Source organism: Trichomycterus rosablanca, chromosome 25 (assembly GCF_030014385.1).
Source record: "Trichomycterus rosablanca isolate fTriRos1 chromosome 25, fTriRos1.hap1, whole genome shotgun sequence".
Lineage (NCBI taxonomy): Eukaryota > Metazoa > Chordata > Actinopteri > Siluriformes > Trichomycteridae > Trichomycterus > Trichomycterus rosablanca.
Window position 1 is genome coordinate 16,196,367 of NC_086012.1, and position 20,808 is coordinate 16,217,174.

General features: G+C 39.7%; 1 protein-coding gene across 1 annotated transcript in view; it reads left to right on the forward strand.

Annotated features, from left to right (window-relative positions):
- The first annotated feature begins 4,303 nt into the window (after positions 1-4,303).
- cntnap2b (contactin associated protein 2b) overlaps positions 4,304-20,808 on the forward strand; it is a 38,307-nt gene continuing 21,802 nt past the window's right edge. The window contains exons 1-3 of the mRNA XM_062987279.1: positions 4,304-4,397; positions 19,744-19,854; positions 20,183-20,376. Of these exons, the coding sequence (XP_062843349.1) occupies positions 4,304-4,397; positions 19,744-19,854; positions 20,183-20,376 (399 nt within the window). The remainder of the gene's footprint in view (positions 4,398-19,743; positions 19,855-20,182; positions 20,377-20,808) is intronic.

Below are 20,808 nucleotides of genomic sequence, written 5' to 3' on the forward strand. Positions count from 1 at the left end.
GATGCGTCAAGCTGGATCAACGGCAAAGATGCAGCAAATACCTGCAAGCGCGCAGTTTTGTTTAGAACCCGCACAGGATGCAAATTTCCTCTTGTTTAGGTGCCAGTTCAATAAATACACCCACTGCACAGGTTCATTCAAAGGTTTACACACCTGTAAAGGCATTTTAAGGTGTTTGCGTTGTTTGTTTATTTATTAAGATAAGATAAGTTAAGATAGCCTTTTATTATCCCACGGGGGAAACTAGTTTACACTTTACAGCAGCTTTCAAGAATACAGACATAAAAGTATTTATACATATATTAAAAAATATAAATATAAATAATACAAAAATAAAAAGGTAGTGGACAAAGTTTATCAGGATTTTAACGTCATTCATGGTCATGGACAATTTAATGTCTCCAATTCACCTCACTTGTGTGTCTTTGGACTGTGGGAGGAAACCGGAGCTACTGGAGGAAACCCACGCAGACAGGGGGAGAACATACAAACTCCACACAGACTACACCTGGGACTCGCACCGCTACACCTGGGAATCAAACCCAGGACCCTCTTGCTGTAAGGTGACAGTGCTACCCACCGAACCACCTTGCTGCCCCTTAAAGAACATACAGATATACAATAGAATGTAGAATAGAATAAAAAATAAAATAGAATATGATAAAAATAGATGTAAAGATTTGAGTGTGAATCACTGGGCACAGTTCAGTTACAGACCCTGGACAGGACACCAATCCACTGACTATGCCTTGGCCATCCCCCAACATAGCAGCATGTCTTAATGTAGATGCCCAACCGGCTGAGAATTAGAACCCTGGATCACAGCAGTAGTGGGCTAGCATAATTTACCGCTGCACCACCCGGCACCCTTAATTATTTTATAGTAATTAATAGAACAGCATACAATTAAAGATGCATTCACCACCTACCTATGTTTCCTCCATGTGCTACTAAGAACTCATTCATTTACTTACTAACTTTTCATTTTTATTATTTAGAAAAAATTACATTTTATTATGTGAGCAACTATTTCCTTTTGAGAATGAAGTATTAAAAGGTGCCAGAAATATTTTTTACTCAAGTACAGTAAGATTACTATAAATACTGAAATGTTACCAGGTATATGAGAACAAAATAGATGTACTTCAATACTATACACAACTTCCAGTCTAAACCATTTCTCTCTTCATTCTTTCTGTGCCTTGCATTCAAATCTGTATCTTTAGAAAAAATCCCAGAGTGCTGATTAGGGTGAATGATACAGAACAGTTCCCACATCTTTTCAGATCAATAAGCACTCCATTAGACAGAAAACTTAAAATAAAGGGGGAATAATGAAGCCACGGCTGTTACTTTCTTTCTTCTACCCACTCACTATTCATGGCTGATTTAGAAAGTGCCATCTTGTGCATGTTTAAGATAATTAGGGTTAATACAGTAGATGCCCTCTTGAATCTAGCTGCTTGTTGGCAGATGTCATTTACACAAATTACAGCCACGATTTGTAAGACGGTTAGACCATATTTTGTACCCTATACTTTAGGCCGGGTGCAGAAGGAGAACAGAGTTTACTGGCATAGCTACAGAGTGACTGGTAGGTGCTGGTAGGGTGGTACCCTAGTCATTGCACTTTTAATATGTACACTTTTAATCAGAACATTAGTGGGTAGCACTGTCGCCTCACAACAAGAAGGTCCTGGGTTCGATCCCCAGCTAGAGTTGTCCAGGTCCTTTCTGTGTGGAGTTTGCATGTTCTCCCTGTGTCTTCATGGGTTTCCTCCGGGAGCTCCGGTTTCCTCCCACAGTCCAAAGACGTGCAAGTGAGGCGAATTGAAGATACTAAATTGTCCATGACTGTGTTTGACATTAAACTTGAACTGATGAATCTTGTGTAACCAGTAACTACCGTTTCTGTCATGAATGTAACCAAAGTGTGTAAAACATGACGTTAAAATCCTAATAAATAATAATTCCATACCTTGTATTTTCATTCTGTGTTATTTGGACAGAAGAACAGAAAACTTTAGTCTCTGCACAGGTGAACTTCAGTAAAGGTGCCGAGTAAGTAATGCATAGAGACTTTCAGTCAATTACTTTCTGCCCTGAAGGAGGGCTAAGATCAAATCAAGGTGTAAACATGACAGCTGTCTCAGTTTGACTGTTATCTAGTCCCATTACGACCCACTAAGCACTGAGGCACCTTTACGATCTTTTCAGCACTTTGGATAGAAAAAGGGAATGAAAGACTTTTTTACTTTATTCAAAGATTCTAAAAGAAAATAGTGTAAAGCTGAGTCCATTATTCACCTCTGCATTGCAGTCTGTCTATGAAAAGCAATAAAGGCTGACTTATCTGTGTGCTAGCGAGACTGTATGAATGCCAGAGGCAATTCTATTCTGTTTATATTCAAACTCCCATGATATTTAGTTCTAGCCGCATGCTTGGAGCTTCATTCTTATTCCACTGTATATTTAGGAACCCACCGGCTGCTTGATCTTAGGAGAATGTGCAACAGAGTATTTTCTCTAGGCATGAATCCAGTAAATCATTCAAACACCTTTTTTCACTTATCAGTTATTTTTCTGAGCTATACAAAATTCTGCAGTAAATGCTTTACTCTGGTCAGAGTTGCAGTAGGTTCAGAGCCTATCCTGGAAACACTTTACACAATGCACAAAAAATAGGACAAATATTACATTTAATGCACAGGATCCACAGTTTTAATAAGACTTTTTTTGCTTGCTAGTAAGATAAGATAAGGCTTTATTGATCCCTTTGGGGAAATTAACTAGATAAAATATGTCAAGTTGCAATGTAAGTTAACAACATGTAAAAAAGTCAAGCAGTCACATAAAGCCCAAAATCACCAAGTGTACAAATCCTTAAAATATGCTGCAATGTTTTATCAGAAACAGGATTCTTGTTTGGGCTTCACGATGGATGGATGGATGGATGGATGGATAGATGGATAGATGGATAGATGGATAGATGGATAGATGGATAGATAGATAGATAGATAGATAGATAGATAGATAGATAGATAGATAGATAGATAGATAGATAGATAGATAGATAGATAGAACATGAATGAAAAACAAAATAATACATTAGCATTGAGTGTTGTAATGATTTGTTAGGCCACAAGGAGTCACCATAATAACATTAATGCACTTGGGTATAGCCTCAACGTTCAGTATTATTTCTGAGCCCCTTAAAGACCTTCCCTCAGTTTGTTTTGATGATGGAGGTGGTGCATGCGGTTGTCTTGTAGGTTAGTCTGGATCTTCTATAGGTGAAAATGGAGTTGAGATATGATGAGGTTGAAAGCCACAGCATCTGCATCATTTTTATAGTCAAATTAGTACAATAGTAATCCACCCCCTACACGATGGCTTTTATTATTATTATTATTATTATTATTATTATTATTATTATTATTATTATTATTTCTTTCTAATTATATGTTAAAATATATCTATTTATCTAACTATATATATGAAAAATATTTCCCCCTAATTAGTAAATTAGTAATCCACCCCTTACATGATGGCTATTATTATTATTATTATTATTATTATTATTATTATTATTATTATTATTATTATTATTATTATTATTATTTAATTATGTGTTAAAATATATCTATTTATCTAATTATATATATTAAAAAATATTTCCCCCTAATTAGTAAATTAGTAATCCACCCCTTACATGATGGCTATTATTATTATTATTATTATTTCTTTTAATTATATGGTAAAATATATCTATTTATCTAACTATATATATTAATATTTTAAAATTATTTTCTTTTTTTTCACCTAATATTTTATTTTTCACACTCACCGTCCCTGAGATCACCCCTATTTTGTACATTCTCTTGCCTGTTTTCCAATGCATGTGCATGGCGGACTGTACCATTTGACAACGCCGCGGGGGGGGACGTAAACCTGCTTCATTTCAGCACTAGACAACGGCCAGGTACTCGAGTACATGTTGGTACCAGTGTAGCTGATGGAGGTTTAATCATGCAGAGAGAACAGGCGGACAGACGCAGAAAGAACCAGCAGAGAAACAAAGATGCTTCGAGAAACCGCGCTGCTTCCACACTAATGTACAAGCCGTCGTTACTGGCTGATATAGGAAACATCGGATTGCTCGTGTGGAGCCTGTGTTCATTCATCTAACATAAAGGAAAGCCGTCAGGACCAGTGTGGTGGGACCCCTCCGACAGGGGAGGGGTGCACTTACACCCGTACAGAGAACAAGAGGGGGAGAGCCGGCCTGGTTTCCTTTGTTTACATGGGGATGGAGGTGAAGATGCGGAGGTTTGGAGCGGTGCAGCTTCAAGTCCTGTTATGGATACTGAACGTGTATCTGAAATACACAGCATGTCGTGAGTACACCATTATTTAATCAGAATTTAATCAACCAGAGAGCTTTAATTATCTCATCATATTATTCATTCATTCATCATTCATGCATTGCAGGATGCACACGTGAGTTTCTTCAAGTTTGTGTTTTCGTCTTATTAATAGAAGCCAAGTGTTTTATTACTATATAGTCGGTTGGGTTTGATTCCATGTAGGCATCTATTTAAGCATTTTATTAACTGCAGCATGGGCTGGTCAGGGTTGCAGTGGGTCATGTTCCACTGAGACAGCAGGTCAGGGATACACCCTGGACAAAATCTTAGGGCATCACTCACTTACACCTAGATACCATTAAAAAAGATGCAATCCACCTTCTGCATGTTTATTATGATTATATGTATGTAGCCACACATGTAGACAGTGTTTTGGTTTTCTGTTTACAGGGTAAAATATGGTCACAGTGATAAAAAAAAACAAAAAACCCATCTGTACACACACACCCTATAAGCATGCATTGCAATGGTTCTTTAGTAAACTAAGAAAATTCAGATACAGTTACTAACAGTGTCTTAGTAAATGTAAACATTGAATAATAATAATAATTGTAATCATTGACCTTATTTGTAAAAAACAAAATATATTTTATCTGCAGCAGTGCAATCATACTAAGGCTTAAATCATGTTGACTATTAATAAATGTAGTATGTTGCCAAGGTTAGGTGGGGTGATATTTATTTCTAGAATTTACCATGAAATCAGATCAGTTTCTGCACAGCTGTATCTCAACTTCTGAATTAAGTTTTATGATTGTCAACAACAGCTTGGCAACAAAGTGCTAAAGTTGTTAAATTGTGGCGTCTGAAAATAAATGAACTGTGACAGACATTTTATGAAGCAAAATATGTATTAGCTGAACGCTGGCACAGATGGTGAAGTGGGTGGCATGCAGCAAATTGCCATGCTGGCGTAGAGAAGTGAAGTACATGGTACACTAGAGTGAATCACAGCAGTAATACTGTAGCTATAAAGCTTTTTACAGTGTTTTCGAGTGTTTTGTTCTGTTATAATAAAAATAGCTTTAATGTTGGATTTTTGGTTGCACATGACGTATGTGGCATTAGGAAAACAAGATCATCTTCCGTTTATATATATATTATATATTATAATGGTTTATATATTACCCATTATTATTCAGTTACACTAATTTGATTACAAAGTCTGATTACAATTAGACAATAATGTATCACAGTGTAAAAACAATCTTCATAAACAGTGGGTTCGGAAAGTATTTAGGTGCCCTGACCTTTGTTGTGGATTCATTTTTGACTAAATGTAATTGCCATTTTAACCCAGCAATCTATATTTGATCACCGGTAATAATAAAGTTAACAGGTATTAAGAGTTTTTCTAAATGTAATTAAAATGTAATTAAATACTAAAATCTCTCATTAATAGTGGACTTTCTGTTTGCTTTAATTATACATGAGATGGGTCTAGAACAGGTGAGGTCCACCTGTTGCGATTTAAATGATGGGCTATAGTTTTAAAAGGCAAAAAGAAAGCGATCTGAATAATTAATGGGTTCACTATAAATCTGTCAGTTTTCTCACACATAATGGGATCAGCATTGTCAGTATGTATTTGTTATTGCCTCCTTATTATAAAGGTTATAGGGAAGTACGTGTTTTAGAGCCTTAAGCTATACTTAGGAAAAATCTGGCAACCTTGAGAGTCTAAACAGTACGCAGGTCATTTCTATAATCTGAATCAATGTCCCATGTGTGTATTTATGTCACCATTTCAAATTTTTGTCTATTCTGACATTGATCGCTGTATTAATATTATATAGTTATAATCAATATTCCAGGCCTTGGTAGGAATATTAAGAGAATTAGAAATAACTAGAAGTGCAAGCTTCAAAGTTCAAATTAAATAATAAAAATGAGCATTTTACAATAAATGCATATTATTAGCAAAGCGTAGTTTAAATTGTAATGAATGAATGACTAAATCCCTAAAGTGCTGATTCTGATAGTCGATGTTTTCTAGCAGTGACCCGGACTGTCTGTGAGATCTATTTTAATCCAAAGTAGTTCAGTCTTTACATGACCTCAATAACTCTTTGGATTTTTGAGGAACTCTTATAAATCATCCAAGAACCTGTTCAGAATCAGGCTAATAATAAACATACATGAAATTTTATTTTAAGTCAGGGGGCATCAAAACCTGGCTGCTTATAGACCAGACCAATTGTGGTGTTGGAGATGTAGTGTGTACCATACTGAGGGCTAGAAAGTGACACTTCTCAATGTCAGACGTACATCCTAATCTCTGCCATGCATAACTGTCTAGATCTCCAAATAACACCTCTAATAAAAGCAAAACCTCCAAGAACCTCCTACATATCAATTCACAGGAACACAAGCATCCGTCAGTATCAGTCATCGTCACACAGTATATACACAGTAGGTCTATATGTTCATGAATGGAGAAGACTGGGTTATGATTGTGGTATTAGTCCTGCCTCTACATCATTATAAATCAATCTCCAACTTAAATAAATGATATTTTACCTTCTTGTGAAGTATTGTTTTCTGATGCTTGCTAATATTTAAAGTGCTGTCTGTGTTGAGACGAGCATTAGATGTTGCACGGCCAGCCGTCCTCCTAATTCTAGTCCTTTCTAAGTGTTGACACCATTATGTCGTTAGTGGTATTTATTAAGATGTATTTTTTTTAAGATGTTTCGAAAGTCTCAGGAATGAGAAACTGATATGTGATGTTCTGCTGTCGTGAGGTTAAGCTGTCTGTTTATCTTACATGATAACATTTTATTGAAAACAGACTTCACGCCAATTTGTATTAAAGCAGAAATATGAAACGTGTCTCATTCGTTCTGGAAATAAAAGTAAATAAATAAATAAAGTATGATACACTGAGCAAAAAGATGCAGATCTTTTAATACTCTGATCATACTGTAGTAATAAGCTCACACCCTCGTGACCCTTGCACAGATTACAGCGTCTTTGTTTTGTGATGCTAATGAGAAAGCTCATTGAAACTGGAGGCACCTGCCACCCTAATTCGTCAAAGCGCGTGCCGCCTCTCTGCCATGTTGACCCTCCCCCAAACTTAAGGCAGGGGTCTTTGTCAGATGGACTCAGTTAAACAAAGGCACCGGACTGCCCCAAACTATGAACACCTACAACACACACCAATATAGCCTTCATTTACTGTCTCAGTCATACCGAAAGGGCTCGGGGAGGGTGGATTCGTTTTGCAATCCTGAGGGCTTCCTGAGAAACATGCTGTGTTGTTTAGAAAATTAAACACTGCACAGTATTGCACCTGCTTATAAAAGGTCTACTGAGATGTGCAGTGAACACTGCAAAGCTGGATAAACACACCTACTGTACATGTGCACCATATATGTGTGTGGAACTGTTCATGCTGCCACTGTTGGAAGCACCTATACTAGACATGGAGGGATCAGAACTGGACATCAGATAAACAGAAGCCAGGCAGCTGGTCTGATGAATCCCTTGGACATCCAGGCATGTTTATTCATGGAAGAAATGGCACCAGATGAACTGTAGGACGGCCCATCTAACAACGTTCTGAAACTGCTTGTAATACTGGTACCAGATACCAGTCTTGTGTCTTGTGGATACCATGTTGAGGCTTGCTGGGTGTCCAACTATTGAATGAAGTAATTGCTTTACACTCCATAAGACTATTGAAAGATTTAGACATCTCTGCACTTCAACTTATACGCCACTGATGCAGCGCTGCTTTCACATCATCATCACATGAGAATCTTCTTCCCCTTAAAGCTTCTTTGAGCGTCCAAAAAGGTGGAAATCAGTTGGAGCTAAATCCGGACTATAAGCGTCTCTCAGACACGACCGATTACTCCTCCCCCACCCTCACCGCTTCCAACCAAAATATAAAAGTGCAGAAACTTTTTGAAGATCCCTTGTATAAGATGGACTTCCACTCTTACAATATTTTTGGACCAAGGATAAAAAAGAACCACTAACCCTCCTGATTTTATGTTGCTGATGCAAAGTTCAAAAGCCAGAGTTTGAAGGTGTGTTAGAACCAGTGATACGGGTACATGGACACTTTTACTGAGCTGCACTTAATATTTCCACACTTGTTTCGCTCCTACTTTCCACTTTGACTGGCAAATGCACGCTGGACAGAAGTGCTCTATCCTGGTTACCAGGAATGTGCTGATCAAACTCTGTATTAATTGTTTAGAAGTTCACAGTATGCAGCAGTTTTAGACACAGCCACAATACTTCCATTAGGAACTTGGATAAATAATGTATGAGCAGGTCAATAATGTGGATGCACCAATAAGAGCACAGAGAAGTTAGATCCCGGTTAGATAATGAATATGTGACAGTAAGCAAGTTTATGCGTGAGTTCTATACAAAGCAAGTAAAGTTTCTCATGCAGAATAGCAGCAGCTAGTTTCCTCCACTGTGACATCAAGCAAGACTAGAATGGAAATGGAAAATAAAGACGAGTGGTGGATTAAAGGAAGCATTCGCACTCTTTCTCTTTAAATCAGCATTCAGATCTCGCTTCATCTGTAAACCCGGTGTGAACTGATACGGTGTGGAGAGCAATGCAGCAGAACAAAGAAGCTCAGCGTGTGTTAATGAGCTAACAAAGCGGGTGAATGAATCCAAGACGCGCCTGTTGATTTTAGGCTTGTAACATCAAAGATATCAAGACGTGGCGAAGACAAAAAGGGATTTGGATGCCAAAGCCAACCAAATCGGCATGTGTGACCTGTATATGTGTGAAGGCACCATTGATGCGAAGGTGTGTATTTTTCTGGGAACTCCATGGTCATTTCAGCAAGACGATGCCAGACCTTATTTACCTTATTACATTATATTGTCTAGCAATTAAGGGTTAAGGGCCATGCTTAAGGGCCCAACAGTGGCAACCTGACAGTGGTGAGGCTTGAACCAGGGACCTTTGGATTACTAGTCCAGTACCTTAACCACTGGGCTACAACTGCCCTTATTCTGCATGGGCTACAACGGTGTGGATTTGCAGACACAGAGTGCATGTGCTTGACTGGCCTGCCTGCAGTCCAGATCTGTCTCCTAAATCTTTTTTTTTTTTTTTTGCAACAATGGGCAAAGATTCCACTTGCAAAACTTCAACAATCAGTGTCCTCAGTTCCCAAACTATCAAAAATTGTAATTAATAGAAAATGTGATGTAACAGTTGTGAACATGCCCCGTCCCAATTTATTTGAGTGTGTTGCAAGAATTGAATTAAATGTGTTTATATTTATGAAATACAACCTTAGTCAGTAAAAGTTAGTCTAGACTAGGGGTTCAAGAGAATTAACAAATCACAGACAAGTCCCAACTATTTTGGAAATAGCTTTTGTCTATATGTTTGTAACCAGTCCGTCTGATCATGTCTGATTTCCCAGTTAGATGATTAAATGTAAATTCAGTGCCTCTAATCCCTCTTTTGACAGTTTCCTATTAAAAAAGCTATTAAAATAGCTACAGTACAGTACTTTTTAAATGTCTCTCTGAAGAGCGCGTTCATTTTCTCAGTGTTTAGTCAGCGTTTTAACGTTTACAGTTGCTGGTTGAATAATAAATCATTTATGTTTGGTTACAGAACAACTGCTGGCTTATGTAAGTAAGAGAAGTTAAACGACTGTAATGAAAAAAAACTCTCTGAACTGTAGTTACATAAAACAGAAAATTCCTTCAACTTTTTTAAGAATTCTTAACTTCTTTGAGTTCGTGAATTAAAACAACACCGCAGGGTTTTATTTCATTTCATTCTATTTCATTTTAACACCACCTCAAACATGACTAAGACTTAAACTCTGATCTCAAACACCACCGAGACTCAAACTCTGATCTCAAACATTGCTGAGACTCAAACTCTGACCTCAAACACCACTGAGACTAGAACGCTGGTCTCAAACATTGCTGAGACTCAAATTCTGACCTCAAACACTGATGAGACTCAAACTCTGACCTCAAACACCACTGAGACTAGAACTCTGGTCTCAAACACTGATGAGACTCAAACTTTTATCTCAAACACCACAGAGACTCAAACTCTGCTTTTAGAGTCTGTTAAACTTTGCCACTGTGTCTTTCTGCTCAGTGCGAAGCCTCTGCCGAATGATGGAACTCCTAGCAGACACGGAAAGTTGTGAACATTGATTTCACGATGATGCTTCCTGCCTGCAGGCTTCTGCACATGGGGTGTAGATACTGAGAGCAGCCATCAGTGAGAAGAGAAGAACGGGATTGGCTGTCCACAGGATGAAGGAATGATATGCCAGAAAATGAAATTTGATATTGATTAATGATAAAAGGTCTGAAGAAAGCTTTCTTTGACTGTGTGAGCCTGAGTTTGATTCCTGGAAAGAGAGAAAGCAGGGTGGCTGCATGCCAGCGCCAGTGCTTCATTTTGCCAGTCAGGCTAGCATGACGCGACTCGACTAGCCATGGTTCATGAGACACTGCTGTTATCACTGTTCGTTCGAGTTCATCCATTGCTAATGATGCTGTTAGTTCATACTGCAGGAAAGTGGCCACTTGGCATTATATAAAGGAGATTGTGCTAGCTGGGAAATGCTATTTTTCCTTTCTTTTTATTCAGTATTTCATTTCTAGGGGTCTGTTAAAGAAATGAATTCCTTCCTGATTGCCCCTGTTACAGTATATTTACCCTGGTATTGCTGCATAGTGTTACTGTATTGTTACTGGGGGGGTGCTGGAGCCTATCCCAGCTTTTCAATGGGTGCAAGGCACACAGTAACACCCTGGACGGGGCGCCAGTCCATCGCAGGGCAGACACACATACACACACACAAACACACACACACTCACCTATAGGGCAATTCAATGTCTCCAATTAACCTGACTGCATGTTTTTAAACTGTGGGAAGAAACCGGAGCTCCCGGAGGAAACCCACGCAGACACATTTACATTTACATTTTACATTTTCGGCATTTAGCTGACGCTTTTTATCCAAAGCGACTTACAATTATGACTGAACACAATTTTTAACAATCAAGGGTTAAGGGCCTTGCTCAGGGGCCCAACAGTGGCAACCTGGCGGTGGTGGGGCTTGAACCGGCAACCTTATGATTACTAGTCCAGTATCTTAACCACTGAACTATCACTGCCCTCGGGGAGTAAATGCAAACTCTGCACAGAAAGGACCTGGACAGCCCCGCCTGGGGATTGAACCCAGGACCTTCTTGCTGTGAGGCGACAGTGCTACCCACCGAGCCAACGAACTTCAAACATGGGACTCAAATTCATACTTTTGGCCACAACACTATGTAGCCAATAGTATGTGGACACAGAACCTTAAGCTTGTCGTTGCTCGTATTTGACATACCCTATTACCTTACACCCAAACTCAGGATATAAAAGTGTCGTCCACATACTTTTGGTGTGCACCTTTCTTGCAATTGTCTAACAGCAGGATTAATCACATCACACAGTTAAGATTAGCCTCTGGTCATAATCTAAAAGGAGTTTTATATGTTCTCCAAATGTCTGATTTCTCTCGGGGCAAGGCAACACATCAAAACATAAAATTTATCAAAACATCAAATTCATCAGACCAAAACAAAGCAAAATATACTTAATGAATGAAATTGGTGGCAATCTGGTCCCACTGTGGTTTACAAGATGTAACGTAAAGCCTCCACAAGGGGGTGTTTGTGTGCAAGTTCATTTCGTTTTTATGTACCTTTAGAAATATTAGTTTATTTCTTATTATTGTTTTTCCGCAAACCATTTTTTTGACTTGTGACCAATCCAGGTATTGAAGTACCCTGTCTCGGGGTACTCTGATTGCCCCAGGATGTAACTAAGTAAATGAGTGAATAAGTGTGATGTCCCGTGATTAAGGACGTCTTGTCCAGGGTGTGTTTTTTCTGCCTTGTGTCCAGGGTTTCAGGTCCAGGAACCTTAGTGACTCTAAGCAGGATTTTAAAATGAATAAGTAAATGAACAGACTTTACTAGAACTGTACTGGATATTATTTCCATTTCCATTTTCCATTTCTATTAAATAATAACAGCAGAAGTCACACACTACGTGTTCACGTTCAGGTGCAGAATCATTTTGTTATCGGGTTCATTGCAGAGAGGACTTTTCAAAGCCTCTATCAAGCAAAACCTATCAGAGCTGTATCAGGAACCTGATATTTCATTGCTGGGGCTCATTTTTATCATCTGTGCCCTCATAATACAGCAGGTTTTACACTCTAGAGATGTGAGAGAGGTGTGAGGTCTGTACCAGTGTAAACGTGTGGTCGAGTCTCAGGTGTTGTAAAGCTAACACAGTCTCTCTCAAAACTACTTTATCCACAGAACACGTTTCACCTTAGATGTTATGTTCTGTGAGTCTGACTTACAAGAGCTCTGCATCCTTCAGGGTACCTGGAAATATGAAATATTCACAGTTTGGGCTCTCGTTCAAACACGAAAATGTATAAAGGTTGAAATTCATATATTTGAGGCACAAATGTGTTTCAATCATTTAGGTAAAGAAAAAGAGCAGCTGTAGAAATAATTTAATCCCAAGGCTGCCGTGCCGTACATGTCCCTTATGGGTGTATGTCAACAGTTGGTGTCAGACTGAGACTGTTAGTAAAATGCTTCTCAAATGTCATACACTGGGGTTTTTTATTATAATTGATGTAATTAGCAAAGAAATTCAAGCAAAAACGTTAAAATTGACATAAATTTTTTAATTCATGAATGGAGAAGACCCTGGGCGGCACGGTGGTTCGGTAGGTAGCACTGTCGCCTCACAGCAAGGAGGTCCTGGTTCGATCCTCAGGCGGGGCGGTTCGGGTCCTTTCTGTGCGGAGTTTGCATGTTCTCCCCGTGTCTGTGTGGGTTTCCTCCGGGAGCTCCGGTTTCCTCCCACAGTCCAAAAACATGCCGTCAGGTTAATTGGAGACACTGAATTGCCCTATAGGTGAATGGCTGTGTGTGTATGTGTGTCTGCCCTGCGATGGACTGGCGCCCCGTCCAGGGTGTTACTGTGTGCCTTGCGCCCATTGAAAAGCTGGGATAGGCTCCAGCACCAATCCATAGACAGCCCACCCCTCGCCGTGACCCTAATTGAATAAGCGGTTCAGAAAGTGAGTGAGTGAATGAGAAGGCCCTGATTTCACAATATTCCAAACTACATCTTGTGATGCTACTGAACGCTCGGCTTTATCTCTCTTCAGGTGCCTTCATAAATGCTTGATGGGTTTAGGTCAGGTAACTGTGGAGGAAGGTCCATGGCCGTCAGCACTTATTGATCTTCTTTGGTCTTCAAGTAGTGGTTGAGATTTGTAATGAAAATCATTAAGTTTAGGACTTAGACTTTTGATGCATTAGACATTATTAAGCACTTGCAAGAGTATAGAAAATAATAATTCATAGTATTCGTCATGGTTCATGCATTTGGTACAGATGTACATAAATAGATGACTAAACAAAAAACTCTACTTCTAACACATAGCCGATTAATTTAATACACATACTGGATTCACTCCCAGTGCTATTACACCTGGTCTCAACACAACTCCCACACACTCACCCCCCAGGATCCCTGCAGCTACTGTTTGTGCCACTAAATGCTTATTTTTTAACTCAAGAGTGCAAACACTGAAGTTTATGTTTTTTTTAATGCCGGAGGGGAGACGCTGAATAGAAATGTCAGTGTAATTTAATTTATGCTCCTCCATCTCGGCTTTGTCTCCCACCAGAATTGCTCGAGTACCTCGAGAAGAAAGCAGTTTAATTTCTCTTCTTACTCAGAAAACCTCTTTAGTTTGCATGGCAATTACAAAGGAAAAAGTGTCCTCTCAACATATAAAACAAGAACACTGTGTATAGTCAAAAGTATGTGGCCACCTGACTGTGAATTTGTTACCATCTGTATGATTATAGAGTTGCTCTCCCTTTGGAGCTATGATCTGTATATACATTTGGAATTATTTTTGTACATAAAGCAGTTCACCACAGTTCTGTCAGTTCCTGTAAGAATTATCTGGGTTACAACACCATCATACCCATATCCAGTAAAGTAGGTGTGGTTTAAATGTTTGCCAGTCTCATTGATAAAGGTGTGGGCGTTTTGACATTGGGTCAATCATACATTGTCCATCCGTCCAATAACTTAAGTCTTACGCTTTTATACTTGCAAATCCAAATGAGGTTTTGCTTCTTTGCCTGTTGCTCCCAGTTGTGTTTGCACCTATACATTCTAGTATAGTAGTCCTCTGTGCCTGTCAGTCCCAATGATGGAGAAGTCATACTGTTTCTTTCAGTCCCAGTGATGGAAGTGTCACCTCTATGCCTTTTAGTCCCACTGATGTAGGTGTCATATGTGTGCCTGTCAGTCCTGGTGATGGAGGTGTCACCTCTATGCCTGTCAGTCCCAGTAATGGAGGAGTCATACTGTTTTCCATCACAGTGATAGTTGTGTCACCTCTGTGTCTGTCAGTTCCATTGATGGAGGAGTCATCCTGTTTCTCTCATTCCCAGTGAAAGAGGAGTCACCTTTATGCCTGTCAGTCCCAGTAATGGAGTTTCTGCCTTTCCCAGTGGTGCAGGAGTCACCTCTGTGCCTGTCAGTCCCAGTGATGGAGGAGTCATACTGTTTCATTCCCAATGAGAGAGGCGTCACCTTTATGCCTGTCAGTCCCAGTAATGGAAGAGTCACTTCTATGTATGTCAGTCCCAGTGATGGAAGTAGCATCCTGTGCCTGTCAGGCCCACAGATGGAGGTGTCACCTCTATGCCTGTCAGTCCCAATGAATCTTATCAGCCCCAGAGAAGAGCGCAAGCCTTCTATGCTTGTCAGGAAGCATGATCAACCGCAATAATAAATAAAATATGAATGTGATGAATGCTACATGAATATAAATAGCAATGGAAACACTGTAAACCAGTAATTAAAACCAGTCTTGTTGTGTGTTTAGTTTAGTTTTGCTCTTCTTTGTAATTTAAGTGCTTTTATTGCTGAAGTTGATCAGCTATATGGACGATTTTTCAGAATGTTCTTCAGGTCCATTAGCACAGATATAATTGAGTCTTATAAGTTATGTTCAAGCTTTAACTAATGATGCATACAGAAACTCAGTGTGGAAAACTGAGAGGGCTTACTCTATTATTTATACTGTCGGATACTGTAGTACCCGGAGTTCAGGAGAGTTGAGAATCAAACATCTTTACTGGAATGATAATACAGAGTGTTTCTATAGAACAACTTTCAATGTGAAAAGAAATTAAAGTGTTGTTAGCTGTCAATTCTGAATTCTGGTTACTGTTAGGAGTTTGACATATTCTTCCTGTGGGCCTTATTAAGTGCATCAGTTTTTTTAGGCAGGCCTGGTGGACCCTTGAGAGGCGCAGCAGTTTATTACTCGAACCCACCTCGATTCTGAGTCTTTAACTGTAGCTGTTTATCTTAATTCCTCCAAGTTTGATTTAATTACAATCTCAGACGTCCAAATACTTTTGGCCATACAGTGTACCTACAATACTGCAGTTTTTTCCCTCTCTTGCTTTAACAGTCAATGACACTGCAGTTAGAGTGTGATATAAATATCTGCAGCAGGCTGAATGTAATTCGATTCCTACTTTCTGGCTTTCGCTTTCAGTCACGATGTTTCAGTTCTCTGACATGAAGACCCATGGCTTGTTGAACTGACAACTTGACGTTTTTTTCTAAGCCGGTGGGAGGTTATTATTAAGAAAAGTCGACGTGTCTCAGCGTCTTAAAGGACCTCCCACTAAAACGAGTGTTTCTGACAAGTCTGGAAGTGTCTCTTCAGTAAAGGTGGTGTTACAGCGTGACAGTTATTGGAGAAAAACGTGTCAAGAGACTGAAGCTAGTCGAATAAGAGAGTGTTATTGAAATATTTAATAACATCAGCATTTATATGGTGTTGCTCACCCTCTCTTCTACAGGATTTTCTAAGGGTTTAAGGGAATTTCTGCCATAATTAAAAGAGCATTTAAGCAAAAAAGTTGGCCTGGTTGGGCAATTGACGTGCCAGTTGATCCCAAAGGTGTTTAGCGAGGTTAATGTCAGGATGCAGCACAGGGCGCCGGTGCTCTTCCACACCAAAGTCAAGCTGAATTTCTTTATAAAATACATTTTACACTTCTGTTAGCAATATGTGTGGCTAAAACGCCTGATTTAATTTTATGAGGAGTGTTTCTAAGTGAATCAGACATGCATCAGTGCTCGGTTTTTTGTTTACACTAGTATAATTTCTGTTCGTAAAGGAAAAGCTTGAGAACACAAGAACAATGGCTTTGTATTGTTGAGATGCAGAAAGAGATGCAGTAGGTCCTGTACCTCTGCCAGACTAATGCACTGCACGTCTGCCGGCGCCACCGAGACGATCAGCACGTTCTTGAGCTGAGACCCAGTTTATATAAAGAGAGAGAGAGAAGCAGACAGATGTAGACCTGAACACAAAACACATAAATGCAAGGCAGGGACCCCCTGGACAGGGTCTCAGTCCATCGCAGTCCTCGAGTGATGATCTGCTTAAATCTGCTGGTTCACATTCAGGTACGAATCTGTGAACTGATACCCAGAATAGGCACCCAATTGTGCAGTCGTTCCCTTTCGAGGACACACGGGCTATTTTTAAAACTCTGCTCAGCACTGACTCTCATTTTAGAGGTGTGTGTTCCCAAAGTGAGGCGGCTGCTGTGGATTTAGCACACAGATGAATGTGGACATTGGATTATGCTAATTGTGAGATATTAAGCAAAATTGGAGTGTGTGTGTGTGTGTGTGTGTGTGCGAAAGAGAGAGAGTGTTTGCAAAGTCAGAAGGAGAAGATGAGGCTGACAATATAGAGATGCTGCAAAGCTAATCTATTTATATGCAAAAATAGCGCATCTTAAGTGCCGTCAAATGGATTCAGACTCCTACTGATCGTATTTATTGTTCCTCTAGAACATTCTGTCTTGTGTTGGGTCCTCAGGCTTCTTAATGGCTCATTCAGAGCCTATATTATAAAGAAGACACCTTAAGAGGATCCAGACTTAATAGGGACCCTTCCTCATTGGGTGGAAATTATAAATACAGTAATAAGGTTTAATCCAAAGTTTCTGGACATTGTGAGTGCAGTCTCTGACCATTCCACCACCCATCACATCCAGTGGTCCAGCAGGAATGGCACTGGTGACGTGGCAGACTCAGACTCACAGGATTTGGCCTCAAGTAGGTGAAAGTTACATGTCAGAACCACCTTGGGTAAAAAAAACAAAAACACACCTAATTATTCAATTATAGCAGCATTTAAACACCAGACCTTTGTTTTAGGTGGTCCAGAGTCAGGACACAAACCCGGGACTGAGCTCGGACACAAACTGTTGTCACACGTGCCCCAAATGCACAGAACTTAAGGTCCAAAAATATTTGAGTCAGCAACAAAAGTGAAAGTATAAAAGGTAATCGTATCTGTACCTTTACCAGGGGTCCATAGGAACCCTCTTTCCAGTCAGACATGTTGAACTGGGATAACCTTACTAGAAGCATTAAGATTTTGGTGACATACAGTAGCTCCGGTATGAGGTTCCCTAAAGTACACAAGCCTTGTACAGCATGAAAATGTTATGAAAATACAGAGTATTTACTCAATCCTAGATGATATAAAGCTTGGGTGCTGGTGCTAGCATGGTGGTTTAGCATTAGGTGAATAATGCGGGTCGATCAATATTAATGCACTTTGAGTTTCTGAGAGGGAAGTCGTTTGAGGCCATGGAAGATAAAGATCAAGTTACTCAGCAGCTCTCTCTGAGTCTCTCTCTCATCCTTTCACCTTCCCTGTCTTCCTCTCTCTCGTTCTGTCTTCCTCTCGTATTCTCACTAACACCTAGGGACAGTTAAGCTGACAATCTACCTACCAGCATGTGTTGGGAGGGAGGTGAAGTGAAGTGGAAATCACATCAAGTGAAAATGCTTTACAATGTCTGAAAGCTTTTTGCTTTTCACTTTGCAAACCTGACATTTGTTTTCTCTAAACAATTTGAGGAGAAATTGCACATATTCACATTTAATTGGCTGTGAGTAACACATTAGAATGACGCCGTTAAGCATGAAGGACGTTCTGTTTTTATAAACTGCAATTTCTATCCAACCCTCAATTCAGAGCAGATTTCAGGCAGAACCTAATGCAAATGGGGCATTTCAGTTATTATTAATTTTATGCATTAATTCAGTGACATTTGCAATTATGTGAATATTTCTTATTAAATATTGTGCATGAGATGACCTGGAGAAGCATTAACTTAGGGGGAGGTGGATTGGCACCTTGTTTAGAGTATTTCGTCTTGTGCCCAGTGTTTCTTGGTTTAATGCATCCAACCAAACTCGCAACACATTTCTAGTATTAATATTTGTTTGTGTAATTTGACTTGTAGCCCGAGCTGGTCAGAGTGCATGAATTTTTTACATGAATTTTCTCAGCTGTGATAAAATGCAGATGTAGAGGGTTTGCTTCAGTTGCCTTCCATGTGCCACACTTTATGAGAACAAGACGTAACGTCCTGGTGCGGCACTTTGAGCTGAATGCATGATGAATAAATGTAAATCATCTTCATAATTTTATTACGTAATACAGTACTTATTAAAAAGTAAGGTAAGGTTCTTTTGAGCAGCACATTAAATCTATCACTAAAATTTCCTGCTACCACTTCACCATGTGCACACTGATGACGATGCTAAAATGTTGCTTAATGCTTTTACCTTTTGATGCTCCAGCTCATTCAGAAGTAGTCCTCAAATCTACTACATGGTATACCCACTCCCATCCTCCATTAGCCTCCGTGACTACTGAAACTTTCCTGTATCAGATACAAAATCATCCTGCTTACTATTAAAGTTCTTCATGGCTTCAATTCTAGCTATATCAGTTCACTTCTTCACCCCTGTTGTCCCAAACATTCCCTTAGATCCTCTGGCTCTGGTATCTAGTTGTCACCTGTATTAGACATGCGGTCATCGGTGGCAGGTCTTTCAGTTCCACAGCCTTCAAACTCTAGAACTCTCTGCCACAATCTCTTCATGACTGTTCGTCCATCTCTTCCTTTGAAGATGAACTCTTGTTTGATTATTTTCTCCTACAAGGAAAAACCTCCCGTCAAAATGCTTACAGAGTCTCCAAAAATGAACCATAAGCTTCAGTTAAAGTCACAAATGAACTGTACTGAACAAATTAAATCTAAGAAAGTACAAAAGTTAAAAGAGAGAGATAATTCTAGTCACATTTAAGCAATTAGTGAAACCCTAAATGTTGTGTTTGTGTGTTTTTCTCTCCAGAGCGCTGTGACGAGGTGTTGGCGACTCCTCTCCCCTACAGCGCCTTCAGCAGCTCTTCTGTACTTGCTCCTGATTTTGGCGCCGGCTACGCTAAACTCAACCGCAGAGTTGGTATGATAACTTCCCTTGTCTCTTAATTTACTGTAGGCAATAATTTTGAGTTTTTCCAGACCTGAAGAATCACTGTCCTGCACATTTCCCCTTCTTTCATGAGCTGGATCAGGTGTCCTGAAAGCCACACGCGAAATGTGCAGAATTGTGGTTCTTCTGCACTAATCCAATCCTGCCACAATGCTAGTAGTTCCCTAGCAGCCTTGGGGAATCTAAGATGACTTTCCAAGTGGAACGTGAAAATATTACCACATTTTAGCCACTAGCTCATTATTTCTCAATAATTTGTGATGTCTGAATATTTTTCTTTCCCTCTCCTGTCTGTAAGGAAATGGAGGCTGGTGTCCGCTGGATTCTGACACGTACCAGTGGCTGCAGGTGGATCTCAGAGGAAGGAAACAGATCACGGCCATCGCCACACAGGGTCGATACAGCAGCCCTGACTGGACTAAACAGTACAGACTGCTGTACAGTGACACTGGAAGTAACTGGAGACCGTATCAACAGGACGGCAACATATGGGTGAATATATCCAACATCCGATAGTTCATTACATAGGGATAAGATTCTGTTTATACTATACACTACATGGCTTAAAGTATGTGGACAGCGCTTGGTGTCTGAGGGATGCAAGGCTGGATGGGGTATTACCAGCCAGTAGAGATTCTGGCACAGGTGGCACAGGAACACTTAAGTAAAGTGTGTTCTCCTGCATGACGAGAAGATTTGACTTGTGTTGGATGCTTGTCTGCAGTTCTCCTTGGCCAGCATGGTTGTCCTGCATGATACAACACAATTAGGAGAACTGGATATGTCTTAAATTACTTTAAAAAAGGAAAGGTGTGGAGTCAACAGTGCCAGCAAAGAGAAACCAGCCCATATTAATGCCCACAGTTTCAGATGCAATGTTTGATTGTTGGGTATACAACTTTTGGCCATGTAGAGTATTACATG